Source organism: Diabrotica virgifera, chromosome 3 (genome assembly GCF_917563875.1).
Source record: "Diabrotica virgifera virgifera chromosome 3, PGI_DIABVI_V3a".
NCBI lineage: Eukaryota > Metazoa > Arthropoda > Insecta > Coleoptera > Chrysomelidae > Diabrotica > Diabrotica virgifera.
Window position 1 is genome coordinate 134,677,902 of NC_065445.1, and position 19,482 is coordinate 134,697,383.

The following is a 19,482-nucleotide window of genomic DNA, read 5'->3' on the forward strand; positions in this document are numbered from 1 at the left end:
GTACGATTTGAACGTCCTTTCCGATCTTCAACAACCAGTCTACCGTCTTAAGGTCTTGATTTTGTTTCCTTAGACGAGTTTTGATAATTGGTTCATTAGTTTCTTTCTCGGGGATTCTAGCAAGAACCGTGCGGCGATCTACATTTAAGTCTGTTCCTTCACACAGACACTTACTACTTCACTAGTCCTCATAACCTCAGTAGTAAAGTTTTTTGTACATTCGTTAGCGCAGTTTCCCTGCGCTAAACGATGTTTCATGGAACTACAGAAGTTGATTCTTACTTCAGCTAGAAGCCTCATTTACCGCTTATTTCAGTTGTTGACAATCAGGTCTGTTTGAGCCTGATCTAATTGAGTATGAGGGTAGCGTCTGAAAACTGTTGTGACATTGCTATAAGACCCAATTTGCTTGTTAGTATTTCTTGGTTTTTAGTAATTGTTATTGCGAAGGGTGAGGGGGTAAGGATATTTTTCCAAGGCCTCCTTTTACCCTACAGTTTTGCCGATACGACCGCATTGGTTTTATGTGGATTTGCTGTGGTCCATATCCCAGCAAGCATATTTGCCTCTCTCTTAAAATATTAAACTTAAGAATGCCGATCTCAAATTCAGCGTTGGTATTGATATATCTCAAAACTTAGGTTACAATCCTAGTACGTTGTCAAAATTGATCCAGCAAAACGAAATCAAGACAGTTTATATCAAAAGTGGTAGAAGATACTGAATTTACTTTTCCTTTTCACCTATTCGCTCCGTGCATGGCCATGGTGGAGATAAACGAAATGATGCCAGCGTCCGTAGCGCCGAAATATGACAATTTTGGCGAATCTTTGTAATGTCAGTGTCATTGTGTGTATAACACATTTTATCAGAAATGGTAAATAAATATTAGATATTACCGTCAAATATTTTATACAGATTGGGTATTTTCTTATCGTTGGTATGCGCATTTAATGAGAGCAACAAAGATACATGTATTTATTATTCATTTAAAACGGTTTAGAAGATATGGGCGGGGAGAATTAGGAAGGGCCTAGAAAAACATTTCGTTTCGTAGGTAGTCTTGGTCAGAACAGTGTTGCCAAAGTTAGAAATGAATAAAAGAAAATATCAATGTAGAAAAATAATATACATTACCTTTTTGTAAACGAATATAATAAACAAAGTATTTAATTAAAAGAAAAAAACTTATTTATAGTAAAAAATATTGTTTTCACCCATGATATGATAAAAAAATGTGAAAACGTTGAATTATACTTAATTCAACGTTTATTTTTTTACTTATATTTTCTTTTAAATAAGTTGTTTAGTATACTTATTTGTTTACAAAAAATTAATATACAGTAATGAATGCGCTAAAAACCGGCAAAATAACACAAAAGATGGAAAACATAATACGTTGTGAAATAAAAAGAGACGAAACTAGTAGAGGTGTAAAATTATCGATAGGAACCTATAAATTTACATTACATTAAAACAGTAGGTACTAGCGTGTTGAATAATACATTGCTTGTACTATTGCGGCGTCTTTAAAACAGTACTTCCGGTTGTAACTCGATAAACGGAAGTCCGAGGTCAAATTTCTCAGTTCTAATACCATCTTTGGGTTATAAGCTCTCATTCGACACATCATTTGTCATTCTACCTGTTTTAGTGGCGTAAGAGTTTATTCGCGAACGGAAAAACGGATGGACCGACTTGCATGAAACCGGAAGCATCTTGCTAAGGCGCGTCGAATATGTCGCTTGTAGTATTTAGGCGACTCTAAAACAGTACTTCCAGTTGCAACTCTAAAACGGAAGTGCGAGGTCAAGTTTTTCATTTTTAATACTATTCTTGCACTATAGCTCTCATTTGACAACTCATTTGTCATTCTATCTGTTTTAATAACGTATGAGATATATTCGTGGACAGATAGACGGGCGGGCAGACACGCATAAAACCGAAAGAATACAATGGTTTTCGTTTTGCTAAGACGCGTCGAATAATATATCGGTTGTACTTCCAGTTTCAACTCTAAAACCGGAAGTGCGATGTCAAATTTCTCACCTTAATAACATCCTTGGGCTAAGAGCTTTCATCCGACACCTCATTTGTCGTTCTGTCTGATCTAACGACGGAAAAGTTGTGTTTACAAAAGTCTCTGGGACAGACAAACTTGCATAAATATGTACATTCACTTGCCTATTAAAGTAGAAAAAATATATTAATGTTTGTTAACAAATAAGTATACTAAACAAATTACTTAAAAGAACAAAACTAGTAACCCATAGTTTCGATAGGAACCTATAAATTTACATTACATTATATAGTTTCCCACCTTTAGACATTTTACACCTCTACTCTACTAGTTTCATCTCTTTTTATTACACAACGTATTATGTTTTCCATCTTTAGTGGAAGTAAAAAAATAAACGTCGAATTATAATTCAACGTTTTCACATCTTTTTATCATATCATGGGTGAAAACAATATTTTTTACTAAGGTTTTTTCTTTTAAATAATTTTTTTATTAAGTATATTCGTTTACAAAAAGTTAATGTATATTATTTTTCTACTTTGATATTTTCTTTTATTAATTTCTAACTTTGGCAACACTGTTCTGACCAAGACTACCTACGAAATGAAATGTTTTTCTAGGCCCTTCCTAATTCTCCCCGCCCATATCTTCTAACTCGTTTTAAATGTATAATAAATACATGTATATTTGTTGCTCTCATTAAAGGCGCATACCAACGATAAGAAAATACCCAATCTGTATGTATCATATGCATAACGTCAAATTGTGGTCACCAAAAAGTCAGGTGACGACGCTAGGTGTCGCGTCAGTCATGCACGGAGCGAATAGATACTGGAGATACTTGTAGCGAAGGCAGCTACTATCAGAATGCACATCAATTAAGAAAATGTGTTATGAATATGTCAATAAATTTTATGGCAATTAAAAAAACAGTATTTGTGTCAGGTTTCTTTTCTTATGTGTAAAATTCATTAACTATTTTGTGTAAAATAAAAATGTATACCATTTTTATTCAGTTGCAATGCGAAGGCAAAACAATCTTACTTTTCAATTAGAATACGGAGTGCAGTCCAGTCCCTTGAATCGCGATTTTCGGCTCTTATTGGAGCCTTCATCGGAAGGAACGTAGGCACTGTTCTCCATATTTTAACTGATTCGTATCGAGAGGTTTTCCCACCCATTGCAACTGAAGTGATGATAGTAGGTGGCTAGCGCCATCTGGCATTGAAAGACGAAGTAGTTTTCAATCCTAATAGTAAATTATTAATATTGAAAATATTAAAAATATTACTAAAAGATTTTTAAATTGAAAACTTATTGGTACACTTTCCTGGTGACACATCCAAGACTTCTACAATTTGCAAGTCAAATGGATGCTGCAGTGAAGACGAGAGGGAAAGAATTCTACACTATGCAATTCACATCCCCCGTCTGCAGCTGGTAAAGTTCCAACGGAAAAATGCACCTAGTTAGTCTACGGAGTAATACGACTATAAAATAAAAAATAAAAATATACCATAAAATGGTATACATTTTATTTTATAGTCGTATTACTCCGTAGAGTAACTAGGTGCATTTTTCCGTTGGAACTTTACCAGCTGCAGACGGGGGATGTGAATTGCATAGTGTAGAATTCCTTCCCTCTCGTTTTCACTGCAGCATCCATTTGACTTGCAAATTGTAGAAGTCTTGGAGGTGTCACCAGGAAAGTGTACCAATAAGTTTTCAATTTAAAAATCTTTTAGTAATATTTTTAATATTTTCAATATTAATAATTTACTATTAGGATTGAAAACTATTTCGTCGTATTTTGTTTAACTTTTTTTCATTATAAATGCTCTCATCTAATACATTAATGTCCGATGTCAAAATAAGTTAGTACTTTACCATTCATTCCACGTCCAAGAAGAATTCGTTCGCTTTCATTAATTTTCGCAGGACTTAAAACAGTTCCAATACTAAAATAACTTTTTAAAACCAATGTCAGTCTTTGTTCATTGAAAGTTCTGAATACTAAAGATTTCACAGCCCAATAATTGGTTAGTAGATGTAAAAACATCAGCGTGAAGATAAGCAGCCATTCTGAACTAAAAAAAATAAACAAGCGTACCAAAAATCCAATATAATCACCATAAGGGGAAACAGTAGCGATCAACAGGTAGCGAAAACGCGTTCCAAGATTGCGGCTGTAATTTTGAATATTTTTTCGAGATATTTGGCACACGTATTCGTAATATAATAAAGAATGGCGGTACAGAGCCCAATTTGAAAAGTATATTCCGTATACTTTGTGATTAAATACAATATTAAAAAAAAACGAGCCTGTACCGCCATTAAGAAGAACAAAAAAATACACTTTCTTCAAATAAAATTTTTTATCCGATGCCTAGATATTGTGTCATTTTGGAACTACTAAAATTTTTTATTTCATTAGTAGTTCCAAAATGACACAAAATCTAGGCATCGGATAAAAAAGTTTATTTGAAGAAAGTGTATTTTTTTGTTTTTCTTAATGGCGGTACAGGCTCGTTTTTTTAATATTGTATTTAATTACAGAGTAATTTCCACATATTAATATATTTTTCAAATTGAGCTCTGTACCGCCATTCTTTATTATATTACGAATACGTGTGCCAAATATCTCGAAAAAATATTCAAAATTACAGCCACAATCTTGGAACACGTTTTCGCTACCTGTTGATCGCTACTGTTTCCTCATAAGAGAATATGTTTAAGAGGCAACAGTAGCGCGTCATCACTAGAACTTCAGGAGATAGTATCATACTCTTTTTCGAAAGTTCTGCGAAACTTTTGCAACAATGGGAATATTTGACATTATCTAAAATCAATAGACAACAATTTTATTATTAGTAAACAAATATTTATAGAAATAAATCAAAATAGGTGAAAATATTTTATTAAAAACGTAAAAAAATTTAAATTTTAAACTACTGATGATATTTCTAGAATAAAAAAGAATGTGTTTGTACTTTGTACGCACGTAAGAAGTTGTACTTCTATTATGTGATTTCTTAAAAATAAATATACTTTAAACAGTTTGTTTTAATTTTTTTAAACACCAAACTAATTTTGTGCTTACCGCTTTCAAAAAAATAAAAAGTATAGGATTGCTCCGGATTCGTACTCAAGACCTCTCGATCTCTGGCCGAATGCTATACCAAATACGCTACGAGGAATGTATCTGAATCGGTTCGGACGTACCTAATGACAATTCACGGTAACAAACAGGCAAGGTGAAGTATAATAAATATACAATAAAATGTTTTAATAATACTCATCTTACTCCTGAGGAAGACAAATCCAAAGACACAAAAATTATAATAAATATATTTACTAAAAACACTAATATATTCGTTTCACACCTTTTCTTGCACTGATATATTTATACATAACTTGAAAGATTCAGCAACTAAACGCCATACTGTCTGTGTGCGCATGCGCGCAGTATTATGAAATTTTACTGTCAATCGCGCCTAAAGAAGTATAACTTCAAAAATCCTCCTAAAACTTTATATACTCGCATTATAATTCGAAATATGTTTACGTAAAATATACTAACCTACAAAACTCACAATAATCTATTTTTTCAAATAGTCCAATAACTTAGTTCTATTACACAAAAATATAATAAATTAATTACAAATAAACACTACTTGCCTATGAATCAACACCAATGAATTCTTAAAATAATACTCTACTGCACTGAACAGATATCGATACAGATAAGAGAATCGTGCTGTTACACTTAGAAACCTGGCGCAGGTTTGTCAAAATGACTTGACCATTTCTCTATGTTGCCTAATCAATTATTAGTAATAATATGTTATGATTTCTTGTTATAAATAAAGAAATTTAGTAGTTCCAATGTGACACAAAATCTAGGCATGGGATAAAAAAGTTTATTTGAAGAAAGTGTATTTTTTTGTTCTTCTTAATGGCGGTACAGGCTCGTTTTTTTAATATTGTATTTAATTACAGAGTAATTTCCACATATTAATATATTTTTCAAATTGGGCTCTGTACCGCCATTCTTTATTATATTACGAATACGTGTGCCAAATATCTCAACAAAATATTCAAAATTAAAGCCGCAATCTTGGAACCCGTTTTCCGTTTTGATGGCGCGCTACTGTAGCCTCTTAAGTCTTTAATTTGATAAGCAAAATATTATTTCTTTTTACAGAATTTGAATGAACGCCTAAAATACATACGTGGTGTCAGTGAATACGTTTAATAAATAAATGCTCAGAATGCTTCCAACTAAATTTACCAATGTCTCTTGAGTGCCATCTTTGGCAGATATTTCTGCCATGTTATCTTTAATAGCCTGATGGTGTGTTATTGAAGCCCTAGTTGCACCCCCCGCAACACCAACCTAAAATATAATATATGGTTTGTAATAAACATACACAATACATTGTATTGTCGCCACTACTATTCAATGCATACTCTGAAGAAATTATTAAAAGAGCTCTTGAGGGAGAAACAGCAAAAATAAACGTCAATGGAACGTCAATTAACAACATTAGATACTAACATTAGATACGAACGATACTATCATAATTGCGGACAACCTCCAAGACCTCCAAAAGCTAATAAATAAGATAGTTGAGTATGGAGAAGAATATGGATTATCAATAAACATTACGAAAACTAAATTTATGAGGATATCAAAAACCCAAAATAATGATGAAAGCCTGACAATTAATGGTAAAACATTAGAACAAGTTGAAAACTACAACTATCCTGGCACCATAATTAATCACACAAACGATTACTCCAAAGAAATCAAAGTTCGAACAGAGAAAGCACGAACAAACTTCAATAAAAAGAGAAAGGTACTTTGTGCAAGAGAACCGAAATTAGAGTTGAGAGTTAGGCTGGCAAGGTGTTATATTTTCTCGACTCTGCTTTACGGAATAGAAGCATGGACACTTAACGCGTCGGCTACTAAAAAGTTGGAAGCATTTGAACTGTGGGTGTATAGAAGAATTCTGAAGATATCATGGACCGAGCATGTAACAAACAACGAAGTCATGAGAAAAGTCAACAAAAGAATGGAAATATTGGAAACCATCAAGACACGAAAGCTGCAATAACTGGGGCATGTTATGCGTAACGAGAGATACAACATACTTCAATTAATTATACAAGGCAAAATCCAGGGCAAAAGAAGTATAAGAAGGAGAAGAATATCATGATTGCGTAACTTAAGGGAATCGTATGGATGCACATCAACCGAACTATTCAGAGCAGCAGCATCTAAGATCAGAATAGCCGTGATGATTGCCAACCTCCGTTGCGCAGATGGCACGTAAAGAAGAGGAATAAACATATATAATTTCCTTTTAAAAAATTCTACTGGAATATACAGGGTGGTCCTTAACATGTTGATGGACAGTGCGTCAAATGTATAAGCAAATGTTGTGACACTATGTATTTTGGAAAGTAGGATAGGGAAATTGCTGAATTTCTTTTAGCGCTTATAGTTTATGGAAACAATAAGATTTTTAACATTTTTTGTAAGCATTAAACATGTGGACGGCGACCATGGACGTAGTGTCATATTTCATATGCATCTGTAGAAGTAAAGTGACATTTTTTGACACAGATTTTTTGTCACAATTCGTTATTTTAACAATGTCGTCTATATACGTTGAGCCAACATGCTTTAATAAAATGTTGATATTAGGAAAGACACAGGGTGTTAAAATTGAAATCAAAAATGTTATTTTTCTCTATAACTTTCATGTTTGAGGACATTTATATATAAAAATTTATAACTAGGGCTGTTGAGTATGAGGAGTTATAATTTGATGCTATTCTAATGAAGTTGGCCATTTCAAACGAATTTACAAAAAATACTTATTTAATATCGCTGTTAAATGCTACCGATAACCATTCAAATAATATACTTTTTGCAAATTTATTTCCACATAGAAAAAATAAACACAATAGAGAATGGTGAATAAAATATATCTAAGTATCAGAATTTTATATCGAATACTGCGTAATGTAATAATTGTAATACTGTAATTGAATATACCTAATACCGTATAATGTTTTATATACATACTTACAATGGACTTCATTGAAGAAGTTACACATAAAAGTTCCATTGAGTAATTTGAAAAATATGGAAGACATAATTCTATACACATTGCAGCATCATTTAGAATATCAGCAAAGAATCTCCATTTTTTACAATCTGTGTCCAAAAAGCTCCTACAAAAAAATAAAACTTTATGTTACAAAACTAATCATTAGCTTAATTAAATTTTCACGCCGTATTGTCACAAATACCATAAAATATAAACTTAAATGTATTCTTGTATTTATAGTTATAACTTGTCAGTGTAAAGGTCGGTATACATTTGCAAGCTGAGATGTTTGTGAACTGTTCGCATACAGTTCATTGAAAATATATTTACAGCAAACTCATCACGATCCATGGAAAAACCAACACTTGTGCGAAGTTTATGCAAATGATTTAATTAATCTAATGTTTAAAAACTTTGAATGATTGTCCCTGTGTCAATGACCTGTTGTCTAGACATGTTAAACTAAATAAAAAAATGTGTTTAGCATAATTTGAATTATGCTATATACTATTTCTTTGGACTTTGATAACCAGTTGATTAGGAACAAGAGACAACTATAAATTCATGTAATTGTAACTTCGAGGATGATTAAATTCTTTGACACGATATAAAAGGAATGCAATCAAAGCCCATAAGGAATTAAATGATTAACAACTGTTAAAAAACAGCAACATAACATGTTTGTTAATTTCTTACTTTGAAAACATGTCTATGCTATTACCAGTTACTGACTATTTTACAACTTTTTAAGATTTATTTTTTACGTTTCTAAAGTATGCTTCCTAATTACTTATTTTAGTAAGGATAATAATTGGATTAGTGTGAAATATGTAGGTACAGTGGATTGTGCACTTTCAGTGATAATTTACAATACAAAGAAGATTAAGTAAATTCAAAGAAATAGTTGATAATATTTGTAATCTAATTGTGATACATGATCTTTAACAAGTTCACTGCCAGACATACTTTTTAACATGTGTCCACTATGCCAAATATATATTTTAAATTGAGCACTAGTGGGCCGCCATATACCTACTTATATAAAAAAACGTTGATCTCATCGGGGCAGCGCGGCCTAGTGAGGTTAGTACTGTCAGACAAAACAGGAGAAATTATTTCTCTTGAAAACGAGAATGGAATAACCATCCCCAAATAGAGGGAAAAAAGGAATATTTATATCCTTTCCAATAAACAAGGAAATGACATGCAAGAGGTGGCATGTAATCGGGAAACTAAAATGAAACCAACTGGTATAAAGGCATTGGACTATAAAGGCAAAGCAGCAGTTGATTTTAAATCAGCAGTGATATATTTTAAAAAGCAGATAGTGAAGCATCTACTGCGTACAATGAAGACATAAATTCACATAAACAAATACATATACCAATTGTTATTGAATTGATTATGTTATTGAACTGAAAATGTTTTGCTTAAGTACTTAGAAATCCAATGAAATTTATATATTTGAGGTCATGTGAATAAAAATAACCAATTACAGCAACATTACACTGATAACAGATTCCATGGGCTGTTTTCACTTCGTTGCTACAGATAGGTACGCATGAATGTCAATTTTGACGTTTCACATAAATTATTATAAATTCAACATGCCAAAAGCAAAAAATTTTGTTCCGAATAACCCTTGAACATTGATAAATCCTCAAAAATTGAATAACAGATTTCTTAAGTTTGTTGCATATTGTAAACATTTCAAGCAACAAGCTTTTGAAATCTGTTATTAATTTTTTTCGCACAATTATTTATCAATGTCCTCGGGTTATTACTACTGAAAACAGATGGAACTTAACATCAACGAAAAAGATGTGCAAAAACTATTAAAAGAACAGTGAAGAGCATGGGCGCCAATATGTAATGAACAAAACTAAAAAGAATGAAAGAATGGGAAAAGCAAAGTATTTTTGAAATGTGTAAAGTTTTTTAATTTCCTAGCTGAGCGCTTTCGGCTTTACAAGGCCATCATCAGAGCTGTGGTCAATGGTTTAAAGTACTACCAAAAAGAGAGAGGATTCCAACTGCCAAAAAATTTCTTGTTTTTTTTTATAATAAAAAACTTTGGTTGTTGATTGAAAATTTTAATTCAATTTTAAGAAGTAATCGTTCTACAATATTAAAACACCTAGGGCAGCACATGATACTTTCCCTTTTAAGGTATTTTTTCAGTGTCATAAGTGTATACAAACCATATCAGTCTTTTCATAATGTGAAAAGGTTGGGAAAAAGTTGAAAACTTTTGGAAAAGTTGTGTCCGCACCCTCAGTAATATAGAGGCACAATTCAAAAAAGTAGATTTTTGGGAAATCATGTTTAAAGATTCTGGTTTCCAACATTATAGCTATTTTTCAAAAAACATGCTTATTATTTAAGTTATAAATGTGAATTTTGGCAGATTTGTTATTTGATAATTTCACTATAAATAGCAATGAGAAAAAAATATTAATATAAATATATATGTTACAGTTGAAGTTGATTATCCAGTTGGAGTTGACTCCAACTAGTTGGAGTCAACTCTAACGGCTGGTTTCAGTAAAAGTTGATTATAAATATAAAATGAAGATTTATATTCAACATTTACTAGTAAAAGTAGACTAAAACTAGGAAAAGTATACTCTTCCCAATGCCATTTAGTAAAAGTAGATTCTGATTCACACAAACAGCCGATTCTAGAAATTAAATGTTACTGTTACTGAATATGTTCAAATTAGTCTAGGCTCTATCGTCGCCCCCGTTAGGTAAATTACTCCGATTCGAATTTTTTGCACAAACTTACTCAAAAAGAGGTCCTTATAACAAATCTACTGGGTGCCAAGGCAGTACCTTGATAGATAAATTGTTTAAACAATTATTTTTAGACAAATTCACAAAAATAATTTTTTCACTTCGAACATTTTTTTTAGATCATTTGGGTTATTCTGAGCAAAAAAAGGTATTTTGTGATTTTTCTCTAAAATTGATTGTTGTCGAGTTATACGCGATTTAAAATTTGAAAAATGCGAAAATAGCCATTTTCAAGGCTTAATAACTCGGTTAAAATTCATTATTATGAAAGTCAGAAAGTGACCAAATCAAAGTTTATAGCCCCCTCTACAAGATCCAGCAGAAATTTTTGTCACTATTTTATTACTAAGCTTTATCTTTAATTATTAACAATGAGCGCTAAGTGCGTATTAGGCGGCCGTCAATGGTGAGTGCTAAAGAGATGCACCATTCCAGCCGTCCAATGGCGAATCTCACTCGCACTCACATTGACGGCCGCCCTCAATACACGGTTAGCGCTCATTGTTGATAATTAAAAATAATATCTTATTAATGAAATAATGACAAAAATTTCTTCAGGATCTTATAGAGGTAGCTTCAATCTTTAATTTTTTTTAGTTTCTGACTTTCATAATATATAATATCGTATGGCATTTTTGCCTTTCAGACAGTTCCGGCGCCAATTACATCTTTAACCCTGTTTCAAGTAACTAGTGTCGATGTACACTAGCCCAGGGGGACCGACGGCTTAACGTGCTCTCCGATGCACGGTGAGATGGCTCGTGTCATTATTGGAAATGAAAATGGTTTGTCTTTAGCAGGGCTCGAACCCACGTGCACTGGCGTATGAGGCCAGCGATTATGCCGTTACTCCACGGCCGCTCGCTCGACTTTCACAATAATTATCTTTAACCGAGTTATTTAACCTCGAAAATGGTTATTTTGGCGTTTTTCAAATTTTAAGTAGCTAATACTAGACAACAGTCAATTTTAGAGAAAAAAAGGCCCAACGGATCTAAAAAAAATTTGTACGAAGTGAAAAAATTACACACACCGGCAAAATTAGCCGAACACCTTAAAAATGGGACATGTTTGATGTCTCGAATTTCCTAAACCTGTTGTCCGATTTAAGTGATTCTTTTAGTAAGTTATAGCCTTACGAGTTAACAATATCGGTGTAATAATATTGTTGCTAGACAGGTACATGTCATTTTATACCGGGTGTTACAATCATACTGTCTTTTTTTCTTAAAGTTCGGAACACCCTGTGGAATATTCTAGTATATATAATATTTTAAAATTAAAACTCGATTGTAGGCTTTCTTAACATTTTCTTTTTTGATTCATTTGCTTATGTTGGAAAATAAAAAAGTTATGTGCTTTAACAACTAGTCATGTTTTTTATCAATAAATCCTCATAGTAGGGGAGGAAAGTATGCTAAATTTGCAGTTTGTACAGATGTCTCCTATTTAAGATTTTAAAGTAACCCCCCAGCCCACCTCCGTCGGGATCGTGTTCGGTGCCATTCAGTAGATTTTTGAAAAATATTGAATAGGTGTATTTTGCAGTTTTACGATCTGATGTTCATTTCGCGAAATATCGCAGGGTTCGTATTTAAAATTTTTAATTTACACCCTCCCCTCTCCGTGGGGTGTCACGAACCCCCACGGAGGTGGGGTGGGGGATTTAATTTAAAATCCCAAATAGGAGCCCCCAATTTTTATTGCAGATTTGGATTCTTCACGTAAAAATAAGCAACTTTTATTCGACACATTTTTTCTAATTATGGATAGATAGCGCTATAATCGGAGAAAAATGATTGTTTCAAATGGAAAATTAAATTAAAAAATGAAAAGTCCCCCACTTTATGGAAAATTTAATTCTGATTTTAGCACATACTCTTCATAATCTAATAGGTTCCCATAAAGCTCGAGTAACTGCAAATTTAGTATACTTTCCTCCCCTACTATGAGGATTTATTGATGAAAAACCTGGATAGTTGTTAACGCATATAACTTTTTTATTATCACACATAAGTAAATGAATCAAAAAGAAAAATGTTAAGAAAGCCTAAATCTACAATCGAGTGTTAACTTTAATATTTTACATGTGCTAGAATCTAGAATATTCCACAGGGTGTTCCAAACTTTAAGAAAAAACACAGCATGATTTGTACACCCGGTATAAAATGATATTTACCTGTCTAGCAACAATATTATTACAACGATATTCTTAAATAATAAGGCTATAACATACTAAAAGAATCATCCAAAACGGATCAGTGGTTTAGGAAACTCGAGACATCAAACATGTCCCATTTTTAAGGTGTTCGGCTAATTTTGCCGGTGTGTGTATTTTTGCGAATTTGTTTAAAATCTTTGTTTATCGCCAAACGTCACTAAAATCATTCATTATTGTACTCATTTGCCCTCATTTTCGACAGTAAAGTAACACTTTGTTGTATTGAAAGAAGAATGTTACTTTACCTGCCGCGATAATTAATCAAATTAACAGAGATTGAATGTAAGTGGTCAATGGCAGCAATCGATTATTTATTTGAGTGAAACTAAAATTTATTTACTTTAATTATTAAAAATATTGTACAAAATTTATCTTATTATTGATAAAATTTAGGTCAAAAAGTAAAATTCTGTAGTGTTTCGCAATTATATTCATACAAAATAAATCAAAACTTTACAGATTTAGTAATTAGGTAGGTATACAATATTGATACAACTATCGATTAAACATCAAATATCATGCAAATATATTGGCCATCATGCAAAAGTCATCTGTGATTACTGTCATTACTGTCATACGAATTTTTTATTTCGTCTAAAATTAAAAAAATTTCCTCAAAGTTGTAAGTAAGTGTTAATGTTTTTTATGATTGACGATACAATTTTGTACGCACCACCTCAATACTCTTTATCGAACGCGTCTGTTCCTCTGCTCGTAATATCAGACTCGTTCGATAAAGTGTCACTTTACTGAGTGACTTTACTGAAATTGGTTAAACAATTTTTTGACCGCGGTACCGCGTGACACCCTGTGTATTTGTTATAAGGATTGTTATACGGATGTATTTCTTTGAGTAAGTTTGTGCAAAAAATCGAATCAGAATAATTTACCTAAGGGGGCGACGTTACAGACTATACTAATAAGTAGTTGAAACGGTCAAAACAAAGAAACGTACACTCATTAAAAATGCACTTGAGATTCTCGTATAATCAACATTTACTGAATCGATCCAGGAAGAGTCAACTCCAACTAGTAAAAGTTGATTTAAATTTTTAAAATCAACTTTTACTGCTCGTTTCAGTTGGAGTTGACTCCAACTAGTTGTCTAGTAGTCTCTAACTGAGAATCAACTTGAACTGTAACATATATATACACTGGTATTTTAGGCGTTAACGCCCTTCCGGTAGGGATCTATGGGGGAGTATCACCGAGCCACAAGCCCTTATCCCTTGCCGTACTACTCCCTCATAGGCCGATCAGACGCCCGCATATTCCAGTCTAAGCGCCAGATTCATATTTAGAATTTTATACTGATGCGTTAGCCTTTTTGTTTTCCGATGACCTGGGTGGGCTCCAACTCACATACCTCACGGCGAAGGGAAGTGGCGGTCAGCCACTAGTCCCACTGAGCTGTCTGACCGACTTAAATTAAATACAGTAATACCCCGAACTTACGCGATAGGTGGGACCGAGCGATAATCGCGTAAGTCGAATTCGCGTAAGTCGGGGTATAATTTCGTATGTGTATGTAAATATTACTATTTCAAGTATTCTTAGATATAAAACAAAAAATCCCTTTATAAAAGTAGCAAACACCCACTCCATTAGACAAAACTGTAGATAAGAAATACCTAATACAAAATAAAATCATTGATTCCGAGTGAAAAGTCCAAAGATGTATAATACATTGGATGAGCAATAGTGTGTGGGTGGTAATTCTATCTCGTCAATAATTAAACGATTGTGTGGCGCTTAAATAATGAATAGACAAGATTTTAAAATCGCATATCAAATAACAAATCGACAAGATTTGAAAATCGCGTAACTCTGGGTTCGCGTAAGTCGCGGTATTACTGTATTAACTTACTTACGACTGAAATATTAATATAAATAAATTCCATTAATTTCATGTAATTGAAAAAAAAATACTTTCAATTTAATCCCATGTAGTACAAAAAAACATAACAGAAATAAGGAACTGTTTAAGTTTGATCCCTTATATTATTAATGCCCTGTAACTGTTTATGCACAATAGCGATCTATTATGAATTAGACCCATTTATTTATTATATTTTGCATAGTATAACGGCTCAACTAAAAACTGTTCTGTATAATACAAAATGTTAAAACACAAACTCACCAGGATTTTCGTCATAGAAAGACATGTTACTGATTGCTCCCTTGTAGCAGTAAAAACTATAGGTGGCCGGGGAGAGTGAGAGAGAGAGGCACAAATATATTTACCAAACTATTCATGTTCTTTTACTCCCTCTGTCAACACTAACCAGTACATAATTTCATTTTGTGCCCTTATCATTTAAAATCACAGTTAACACACATTTTGAGTTGAGCCCTTATATTACTGAGGGGGTGGTGTGAACTAGCCATTTTTGTGTATACTTTATTTTAATGAACTTCGTAAAAATTAAGTAAATAAGATGCTTATTTCCATTTTCGGTAAAGCAATTAATGTGTATTTATTATTTTATTCATGCAAACATATGTGTATTTGTTAAATTGGGAGTATATATTTTAAAACCAGAACCCTGCTCCTTGTATGTTTTTTATAGGGATCATATTCCATAGGGACCATGTTTCTCATTATAAAAAAATCTAAGAAATTGTATGTGTGACATATAGCTTCTAGGCTAGGCCATCTTGGTCCATTTCTGTAATCCTACATAGTTAACAGGGCCGTGCCGTGCTATGATGCGGTGAGGCAGTCGCATCAGGCGGCATAATCAGTAAAATGAAAATAGGTACATAAAAATAATCATAGGAATAAGAAAGGGTGTGCAGAATAGAATACCTACTTGAAAAATATCAGAAGGCTTTTAACTTGCCCTGCACGTGCCACTCTTTAAACTTAGTTTTAAAAGTGAAGAAAGCGTCTTCTTTTACAGAAACAACAACCTTTTTGTATTATAGAAGAACTGTACACTTTTTTCTGGTTTTACAAATTGTCGGGAAGTTCTGAAAAAACCATGTTCAACAACTAACTCTAAAACCGTTGGGTGCGATACTATATAATAATATAATGCATTATTCGAAATAATAGAAGATTCAGAATTCAGTCAATAAAGGTTCAGAAACTAAAGTCAAAGCACTAGGATTAGCAAAAAATATTAACAATTATTATAAATTTATATGCGGTGTAGTTCTTTGGCATGATATTTTATTTCATATAAATTCAAACTCAAAGATATTGCAACATGTAACTATAAATCTGTCAGATTGGGTAAAAATGTCAGAAACTATAGAAAAAATGAAAAGTTGCAGACACTCTGGCTATGACCAAAAGAAAATTACTGCTAATGAAATTGAAAAAAAATCTTGATATAAATTCCGAATTTCTAGCTGAAAATAAAATTCGGACCAGGAGAAAAAAGCGTCAATTTTATTACGAAAAATCTGTGGATGAACTCTTAACAGAGGGCGATAAATTTAAAATAATTTTTTTCATCTATCGCTTTAGACATTGCCATTAATTCTTTGACTGATCGATTTTCGCTTCTAAAAATTCATAAATAAATAAACTTTTAAATTGAGGGAAATGATGATACAGCACTAGAAAAATATTGTATGAATCCACATTCAATACTTTCAATAGAAACTGAATCGGATATAGGAAAATGATCTAGAATCTAGAAGTATTGCGTGATATATGCCAAATGATACCATACTCCATAAAAATTTTAGAGGTTTTGAACTATTTGTGCCAAGATAAACTAATTTTTTTATACCCAAACATAGTTATAGAATAGAATAGAAATGTGCTTTATTGTCACTGAAAATTTTACAATTTTATGGACAAAGCTAACATAGAGTCAAAAAAATATAGTAATAAGAAACAGGGTTGGCAGGTTTAAACCAACATGCTTAAAACCTTGGTTTAAACCAAGGTTTAAACCAACTGGTTTTTTTCTTTAAAAAACCAGTTAGTTTAAATTTGGTTTTTTTATTTTTATTTTTTTACTGAGCCTCCAAATTCGTATTTTTATTTGAAGTTTTTACTACAGCTGCCGCAAATGAAGAAAATTAAGATAAATATTCTATTTTTTACATTTGAACTTAGAATTTTTTCTTAGAATTTCTTAGAACTTAGAATTTAGTTATTTTGAATATTATAACGTTTGATGATGTTTTTTTTGTTATATTAATTTTTTGTGTGTGTAAATAAAAATAAAAGTTGTCTTAATCATTTTTTCATTGTTTATTAGTTAGGTAATTTTATAAAATAATTTATTCATTTTTAAAGTTTGTAGACTTATTATACATGGAACAAGATCTGAAAACACTTGAGATTACCCACTGGAAGAACAAAGCAAGGAACAGAACAGAATGGCGGAAAATCCTAGAACAAGCCAGGACCCAAAAAGGGTTGTCGAGCTACTGATGATGATGATGAGACTTATTATACTTTTTATCAAAAAAACCTGGTTTACACCAAATAAACCTGGTCTAAACCAAAAAACCTGTTTTTTTTGGTTTTTTCGAAAAAAACCTTGATTTTTGCCAACCCTGAAGAAATACAATTTTCTGAAATTAGATAAATCGTCATAATTAAAAAAAATACAAGTTAATAAAGTAAAGCAAAAACAAAACCAATATATTGCAACATTAATACAAATTGCAAATTGAACATTCAACATAATAAAATACAAACATAAGAACTAAGTTATGTATAACGAATTTTATTAACACACCCTCTGTCTCGGTAGCTAGTGGGGAAAGACGTTTTTTACAATTAAAAGTTATTAAAAACTATTTACGAAGCTCCATAAGACAAACAAAACTGAAAAATTTAGCACTCATTTTAACAGTCCTCCCTAGCTGCTACTTTAGACTACACCAATCTGATTGACGAGTTTGCCAAAATTACAGTCAGAAGGGTAAAATTGTAATTTTTGTAAATATTATTTAATGTTAATACATATTTCATTTAATTTAAAGTACATATGTTTTGTTTTCAAAATAAAAGTTTTCGTTCATTTTGTGCAGCTGCATTTAATAAAAAAAATTAGTGTGAATATTTAAAGAGCGGCATTTCGAAGACTTGCATCATATTGAAAAGATGTACCGCACGGCTCTGATAGTTAAACATGATTTAACAGCCTAGCAGCTGTTAGAAAATGTGTTGATCCCAAGGAACCAAAATAGCCTGCTAAGACAAAATATATGTTGGCCCCAAGGCACAAATATGGCCTGCTGAGGCAATATCAGCGTTGGTCCTATAGGACCAATGTGGCAGTGACTGTGCTAATAGTATTGTGATTGAGTCTTTTATTGATATCAGTTAATCTCCCAATTATTTTACTGGAGTATGTAAATATTAATATGTAGTTACCCTTTCCACCAAGCAAAAACGATTCTTCCTATCATACCCATTCCATCTTTCAGAATCCATGTCACTGCTGCTGATAAGGCGTTGGCTTCTTGATTTCCTACCCCAACACCTTTCAGGATAGATCTAGTAGTAAAAGCTCCAATAATAGTACTGCAGAATGCCTGTGCTGTATCCCATACTTGATAGTTCCAGTAGTCTTCACTAACGCTTTCAGGATAACCAACCGGTAGAAATATCTCACGAATAAAATTAGTAACACTTCGGAATGTTAAAGACATAGATCCAGTCTTATTTATATGTTTTATTTCATTTTTACCTACAAAAAATTAGGTTAATTGTATCATTTATACTTGTTGAATATAATTTTTACCAGGTTTTTTAATATAGAACGTGGCATCTCCTACAGAAATATTCTGTTCAGAAACCAGAATTTCACAATTTTCCATTCTTTTTAAAAATTAGAAAACAAAAGTATTATATTTTTTATCTTTGACAGAAATCATTTTTCAAATTTTCGTACGTGTTCGTGTTGAGTTTTGACTTTATTTGACAATAATGACAACCAGTAATACCAACGTATGTACCAACCAACACAACTTCAAATCATTTTTGCAGTAAAAAAATATTTACAAGTTCCAAGATGCTGTCAAAATTAAAACAATATGGCTACTGGAAGGCAAACATTGAATATTATTCTATCAGGTTCTTATGGTTTTAGATCATTTTAGTTGTTGTACAAAGATTAATTTAACATTTTCTCTGGAAGTATTAATTTAGAAAGATAATATGCCTCATTGGTGTTGTGTTTTGAAGTGTGAAATGCAAAGTAATCGTGATAAAGTTAGCTTTTACCACTTACCATCAGTGCTACATTCTAAGCACAAAACTGAACCAATTTAACTAAATAAGTTATAGTTATCATCTGAGAGACAACAACAATGGTAAAATGCAATAAAATATAAAGATTTTACTAGCA

At 32.1% G+C, this 19,482-nt stretch overlaps 1 protein-coding gene across 1 annotated transcript in view; it reads right to left on the reverse strand.

Annotated features, from left to right (window-relative positions):
• The window catches only part of LOC114327486 (RUS family member 1), a 31,641-nt gene extending 12,552 nt beyond the window's left edge, over window positions 1–19,089 (reverse strand). Inside the window, exons 1-5 of the mRNA XM_050646916.1 lie at window positions 18,877–19,089; window positions 18,507–18,822; window positions 8,122–8,266; window positions 6,253–6,416; window positions 3,908–4,107 (exon numbers count right to left, since the gene is read on the reverse strand). Of these exons, the coding sequence (XP_050502873.1) occupies window positions 3,908–4,107; window positions 6,253–6,416; window positions 8,122–8,266; window positions 18,507–18,822; window positions 18,877–18,952 (901 nt within the window). The 5' untranslated portion in view covers window positions 18,953–19,089. The remainder of the gene's footprint in view (window positions 1–3,907; window positions 4,108–6,252; window positions 6,417–8,121; window positions 8,267–18,506; window positions 18,823–18,876) is intronic.
• Between the last annotated feature and the right edge of the window lie 393 nt (window positions 19,090–19,482).